The sequence below is a fragment of the Dipteris shenzhenensis genome, chromosome 3, assembly GCF_047967505.1.
Source record: "Dipteris shenzhenensis isolate YYH24624 ecotype China chromosome 3, Dip_SZ_1.0, whole genome shotgun sequence".
Taxonomy (NCBI): domain Eukaryota; kingdom Viridiplantae; phylum Streptophyta; class Polypodiopsida; order Gleicheniales; family Dipteridaceae; genus Dipteris; species Dipteris shenzhenensis.
The window spans coordinates 24969275-24976816 of NC_141598.1; the positions used below are offsets into that span (position 1 = coordinate 24969275).

The 7542-nt window shown below is 40.6% G+C and overlaps 1 protein-coding gene across 1 annotated transcript; it reads right to left on the reverse strand.

Annotated features, from left to right (window-relative positions):
- Positions 1 to 202: 202 nt before the first annotated feature.
- Positions 203 to 1306, reverse strand: LOC147903552 (uncharacterized). Its single transcript, XM_087372062.1, has one exon. The coding sequence runs from the start codon at positions 1304 to 1306 to the stop codon at positions 203 to 205; it is 1104 nt and encodes a 367-aa protein (XP_087228188.1).
- Between the last annotated feature and the right edge of the window lie 6236 nt (positions 1307 to 7542).

The window sequence follows — 7542 nt, forward strand, 5'->3', positions numbered from 1 at the left end:
TTATTTCTCAAATAAAAATGGCTCCGAAACATTGTTGGAATTTAAATTAGTCAATCTGAGAATTCATAGTCATTAGCTTTAAAATAATAAATAATGGGAATTCATAATAAGGTCGGATACAAATGTCACATCCTACATCAGGTTAGGGTTAGATACAAGGTCTCTTTTATCTCATGTAGTGCTCAAGGAGAACAGGGAAGAATCAAGCGTCTGCCCAGGTTATGCTCATCATGCCATAGTTGTCATCATTCTCAGACACCCCGAGCGCTTCCCACACTGCCGCGGAAGCATCTACGTCGTTGTAAATGCAGGGCGGCTGGTAGTCGTGATCGCTATCGCAGCCATTGACAGAATCGCATTCGTCCACCACCGTTGCCATGACGCTGTTTCCGTTGCCAGAAATCCAAATCTGCTTGTTGCACCGAAGGCCTCCGTTGTACCACCCTGTAGAGAGCGCCACTACTAGCTCCGTGTCGCTGTGGAATTTACCGTCGCATTCTGACGCACTCCCGCCGTCTCCTCCGCTCGCAAAACTGTTCAAGGTGAGGACGGCATTGGTCGTTGATGAGACGGGGGGTGAACAAGCGTACTGCGGATACTGTTGCCCGGAGACACAGCATTGAGAGTAGTCCTGGGTATTACAAGCGTGGCCTGTGCCCGTAAGATAGGACGACGAAAGACACGAGCTTGCAGAGGGCGGAGGCGGAGTTGGGGTGAAAGGAGGAGGCGGGGTTTGGGAGTAAGAGGGAGGCGTCGGGGGATTCTGAGGAGGAGGAGGCTCGCTTGGGGTGTAAGAGGGAGGCGTCGGGAGACTCCAAGGAGAACGAAGCGGGGTTGGGGTGTAAGAGGGAGGCGTCGCGGGACTCCAAGGAGAAGGAGGCGGGGTTGGTGTGTAAGAAGGAGGCGTCGGGGGACTCCAAGGAGAAGGAGAAGGAGACGGGGTTGGGGTGTAAGAGGGAGGCGTCGGGGGACTCCAAGGAGAAGGAGAGGGCGTGTTGCTACCATTCGTGCAAATGTACGTCCCAACGCTCGGATCGTCTGCGCACTTGGCACTCATACAGGCCAGATCGCCTGCGCACCCATCGTCGCTTGTGCAGCTGCGCCCACATCCTTTTGCGATAGAACTGCAAATGTGCGTCCCGACACCCGGATCATCACCGCAGTAGCCCGTCAAACAAGATAGTTTGCCGTCACAATCATCATCGGTTGCGCATTTCCATCCACACCCTTTGAGAGCGATTGCAGCATGCAGGAGAAGGGCAGATGTAAGAGCAACGATGAGGAGTCGGAGCTGCAAAGAAGCCATGGGGAATTAGGAAGAGTTGAACGATGAGATAAAATCAACATGCGCTTGATTATTTATAGCGCCGAGGATGACGCGGTTTGAAAGGCCGGAGAAACGGTATGCGAATGCGACAACGTCAAACTGCTTGCCACTCGTGCATCAATGTCGGCAAGAAGCTGGCTACCTTTGTCTTATTACTTCGCATGAATGCCCCCACACGGATCTGAATGCCCTTACGTGGGATGCACCATGCCTGACAATGAACCAACGCAACACCCTTGACACCCTCCGACTTATACAGCTTCTGGAAATCATCTACAATCCTATAATATTTGGGATTTGAGTGATCATGACGGTCTTAATCACATTTGTTGGGTAGACTGAAAGCTAGGAACTGGCTCCTGCAAGACCCCTAACGTTAAGCAGTGCCCCTCTTCCCAAACGTGAAATGTCTTGACCGCCTGCAAGAACTGCTTTGTCACTTCGTATGCACCAAACATAACCACATTCCCAAGCACTTCTCTCAATATCGTAGGCGTAAGACCCTTGAAAAAGCCAGTGGAAAGTTGAAACTATAGAAGGTCCCCGACATCTAATAGAAGCAATCAATTAGATTTTGAGGTTGGATGAACTCACAACCTTTTCCTCTGATCTCTAAGAAGTAATACGTGCATGCAGCTTTAGAGATCGTAGACTCAAAGATCGAGTACATCCGTGTGCGAGGGGATCAACAAAAGAGTCTGCTGCTGTGAAAGGAAGGCTGGCCGACTCTCTCTCTCTCTCTCTCTCTCTCTCTCTCTTTGGGGATTTTCTGTGCAGATAGCTTGATTTTCATCGTGAGATCTATGGGGGCGAGGCATTTGGCCAAGAGCAAGGTCAGAATTCAATGTAGATCATTTGGATCCGAGCTGCTATAGCAATGGATACGTAGGCTAGGTGCAACATAAAAGTGAATGGAAAGGATAACTAATCTGTGATGCAGGAAACACAGGTTATGCGATCAAAGAAATGATAGAATGGTGGATTGTTGCAATGATGGAGATGGAGAAGTAAACGGAGAGCGGCCAGCTCGATTGGCATAGGCATCTCCCGCTAGAATTACCGTAAACTTTTGGCAGTTGTGATGAAAAGGAAGAAAGTGTAGCATTTGTGTGAATTGCAGTTGTTGCTACCATGGCTATGTCGAAGGAGTGCAGGAGGTTCCCTGTAGGAGCAAGCGATTTGATAGCATTCGATTATCGTTTAAGAGTAGCTGTGGATTACGTAGGAAATCCTTCTATAACAATTCTCTAAGATCTCTGCATGAGCAAGCGATTCGATCTCCATCTTCGTGATCATCTTGAGGTCGGAGCAAGTGATTCGATTGCCATCTTCATGATTGTCAGGGAGAAACTTAGCAAAGCCCAGAGCGCAATTCAGATCTTTAGGCAAATCCACCCTACCAGCGTGTTCTTCGTGATCATCTGGAGGTAGGAGCAAGCGATTTGATTGCCATCTTCATGATTGTAAGGGAGAAACTTATCAAAGCCCTGATCGCAGTTAGATCTTTAGGCAAATCCATCCCACCAGCCTGTTGATTATCATTTGGATCCTCCACCGTATTATTCAAATGTTTCGTCACTGCAATTTGGTGGAGAGGCAGAGGATTATGCTCAAAGGTTAGGGGGGGAACTTTTCGCTCCCTGCGTCCTTGTGAGAGAGAGAGAAATAAAGAGATGCGGTACCTAGACAGTCGTTGCCATATTGCTGAATTTTCTTTCGCGCTCCATTGCCCGACTCATCGAAACTGTCAAAACTAACTTTCCATGCACAATGGTCCAACCGTCCTCCAATCCCCCTTTGATCTCCATGTCCACGTCCTCAAACTCAAGAGGAACCCCTTGAAGGACACGTGGCAGAGTCCTTGATTGACACCTCAAATTCGAAATTAAGGAATATAAGATGTAGTATAGATGTTAGTTGCCAAGTTATCTCGTGCCCGCTCCCACCAGAAATTACTATCTTTGTGCAGCATGCCTTGGATTTGCAGCATATGATAAAGTTCATACCATCGATCAAGATTACTTTAGAGAATGCTTGTGAGATCTAATTAAAGATCTACAAAAGAATAATTGAAAGTAGTCCAAATTAAAACTTAAAATCATTGCATTAATCAATAATTGAAAAAGTACTAAGCCCGCGTCTTCTGAATTAACACCTAAAAACAACTACGTTAATCAATTAAAGTACATAATAGTGCATCCAACCTAAAGGATGAGCTAATTAGTTTGTAGAGGTAGTATCCTAAGTTGATAAGAAGAGGGCAGTAGTTATGTACATGAATACTTAGTATGTAGCATTAGGCTATAAGTCAACTTTAATGCATCATAAGCTACTCTAAAAAGGTAAGGACTTATATCACTTCAGAAAGAATCAATGGGTGTAGAAGGCATTGCATTTGACCATAGGAAATTGTCATGCTCCTTATGGAGCCCAAAAACAAATTAGGCATGTCCTCGCATGCCTTGAACTCCATATAGGTTGCCCTATAAAGTGACATGATGAGAGAGGAGCAATGCGCACTAATTTCATAGAGTTTTTAAGAACATTATATTCCTTTGTTCCTATGATATTCTTAAAAAAGCATAAGAACTACAAAGCAAGTCAAGAATGTTTTGATATGCTACTACCATTGACATTTGAATTGTCAAATCATAAAGGATATAGAAATCTTAATTTCAATAGCCATATTAATTACTAAAGCAGGGGATCATTCTTTTTCGAAAGTATTACTAGAGTCCTAAGGCAACTAGTGCAAATAGAAATATTTTTACTTCATGATACCTACGAATGAAATTTGATGTGGTATAGTGTAGGAGGATTGTGGGAAGTCGAGGAAGAACCATTGTATGAGGTATGAGGGGTGTTGCAATATGAATGAAAGGAAGGGATGCACAAGCATCCTGTTGTATGTGTATGAGGAGTGCTATAATATAAATGCATAAAAGGCACCTAGGTACAAATGTACAAGAGAGTGCCAAGGAGAATGAACATAGACACATACAAAACCCACAAGTACAAGAACAGAGGCTAGTTTTCCTAGAAAAATAAGGCAATTGAGTATAATTGGTCTCAATCCCATTCATGCAAGTATAACACCAACACCACTACATGATGTCATAGCTCAAGCATCATCTCTCTCCCATGTTGCATGGTAGTCCTCTCTACCTTACCTTTTCCTTCATATGGGTTGGTTGCATTAATCATCAATGATCTTCGAGGTCTCATAGTAATGAAATATCATTTATCAACTCTCATTAGTTCTCATGTTATCTAACTTAGCCATTTCTAGTGCCAGTGACTTTTGTTATTCTAGTATGATGAAGTCCCATCTCCTTCGATGCTTTTGTGGACTCATGAGTCCACCATGTTCACCTCCATGGTTCCATGTCCTAATAGCTCTGATGATATGTCATCCTTGTGCATGGTCTCTTTTGGTTAGGTTCTTTAGGTTATCCCAGATACCTGATCTATTTTGGTCACCATGTACAAGATGATTTCAAGTCATGCTTTGTCTAAGGTGAATGACCTATCTCATCTCCCAAAGCATGTCTCCTATCAATATCATCACCATTGACATGAATAGGAGGGTTGTTGTGATATCTATGTGCCAAGTGACCATGGATGTTTTTATCGAAGCAATGTCTATATCTTAATATAAAATATTTATGAAGCCCATTTTTTTAGTTTCACAATATTGATAGCATTCCTTTTTTATATTTTTTCTTTTGAATTTTGAGGTAAAAGATGTAAATTTTGGCGAAACTTTAAATTTTTTTGCATAAAAGTTTCAAATCGTGGCGAATCTTTCAACTGTCTATTTTTATTAGGGCTTACAAATTTTTGACACCGATATAAAAGTTTAGCTTTTTAACGAAACTAAGTTGAAAAAATCAGACTATGGGTGGCCCTTGCTTTTATAATTAAGAAAGAAAGAATGGCACTTGGCCTTATAATTGTGTTGAATTGGATTCATAAAAGATTTTCAACTTCAAGGAAAACTAAAGTTCTCCATATATACACACATGATGTGAACTTAAGATAATTTCTCAACTTTGATAAGGAAAACATAAGTGGGCTAATCCTTGCAAACCTATTGATCCATCCAAGAAAATGCAAAGTGATCAAGAATCTGGCCTTCTCGAGCATCTATATGCAACTCTAAGTGATTTGTTCGGATCATTGAGCTTTTCCATTCCACCTTCTTAAAGTGTGCTCTTTGATTTTGCTTTGTGTCCCCCATTGATTGTGATGCATGATTGTTTTTTGTTTCTTTAAAATTTTAGTCTTTGATTTCTTTGTAGCTCTAAGTCATAGATAATGGAGTGTATTATATACTAAAATGAAGTCTTTTGCAGAGGAGCTTGTCACATTAGCATGAAGAGGTTAGATAAGAATGTAGATGAGAGTGCAATGAGAGGGTGCTACATGGCACCCAAAAAAAATTTGGGACAAAATGTAAAAAACAAGTATCTTGAAAAAAACCATAGTTCTTTTATGAAAGGAATCAAGGAGTTAGAGACCTCTGAACATCAAAATTTTTCGAAGATTCTTCAAATGTTTTCCATGTTAGTACTCAAAAATTACTCTACATCTATAGCATACGTGCATGAGATGCCAAAGATGAAGGGAGATCTGAGTGATCACTATGAAATCCATAAATGAAGACTTATGGAGCTGGAGTTTTAATACACTACAAGTTAAGAAAATAGAAAAGTGTATAGAAAAGAGATTTGTGGATCATGCAAAAAATTTCCCACATGGCACATGTAGAAAAGAAAATGGTAAAAGATGGGAGTCTTGTTGTATATACATCTGAATACATTATTTACACCTTGAACCAATCCAACCTTGATCATACATGTCAAACATCCAGTATATTAAGGACTTCTTGATCCATTATCTAGTGCTCTAGATGGAAAACCTCTCCTGGAATTCTCATATGATGTTGTGCCATTCTCCTTGTGTATTTTATGTGTAAATATAATAACTTCTATGCAAATTAGTGGTTCCTTTTATTTGGCAAAATACGGGGATGACTTGTGGCTAGGGGTAAATCAAAGAGCTATTGTGGAGTCCGGAGGACCATAAAAACCTACAGGCAGGCAAGAAAAGGAGTCCTATAATAAGCTTTAACTTCTAGAAAAGAAAAACTCTAGACTCCACCAATCTTTGAATTCTCAATGCACTAAACAATCACTTTGAGATATCAAACTTCTAGGTTCTCTCTTTAGCTCGGGGGGGTCACTCATCATATGTAACCCTATCACGTGAGTTCAACAAAAGGATATTTTTTATTTCTAAAATTTACAGAAATAAATATACATAAGGGACTATTTAAAATAGTTTTGGAAAAAATTTACAGATTTGTATAGAAAAGGGGTACATTTTATTAATGAAAAATTTATAAATAAGGGATTTTAAAAATGGGCCTTGAACGCACGTGATATAGAGGATTTATACATCGTGACCCCCCCGAGCTCTTTAGGGAGCGTGAATGGGACAGATAGGGACCCTGTAATAGGAATGGCTAATAGGAAGATGTGTAAATCAAGTGAACATCTGGATGTCTAGTGGAGTGAAAGGTTGATTTCCAGGTTATCTTTTGATCTATAGATGGGCACTCTTTGGCACACTCCTCATTATCCCCATTGATCCATAAATGTCTCAGCTTTGGCATGCTCCTCATTGCAACTACTAGTGAGAATAGTGTGTTGGTGCAAGAGTGATAAAAAAAGAATACACGGAGAGAGACACAAGCACCAAACCTACAAGTAAGAGTAGGCCCAACTAATGTAAGAAAGGATGACGACCTCAATCCCATTTACATGATGAGCTTGTATGTCAATGCAATAGACTTGGAAAATCATAAAGCTTTAGCTCCTGATGTAGTTCTCAAAATTTTTTTACTTGTATTTGATGGATGGGAAGATGAGACCTCAATATGGAATGTACCAAAATTATACTTAGATTTGAGATATTTACCTTGGGGATTCACCTAGAAATATGTATGTATACCACATGTTTCACATGGAGGGGTATTTAAATGCAAAAGTTTAAGGTAAATTTAAAGAGAGATATTTAAATACATAATTAATTAAAATTTTAATAAGAAACGTTTGTATAGAAAAAGAGTTTTTATACTCATGTAAACTTTATAGATAAGGAGTTTTAAAATACTTCTTAAATGCATGTCATATCTAGTATTTCTTACTAGT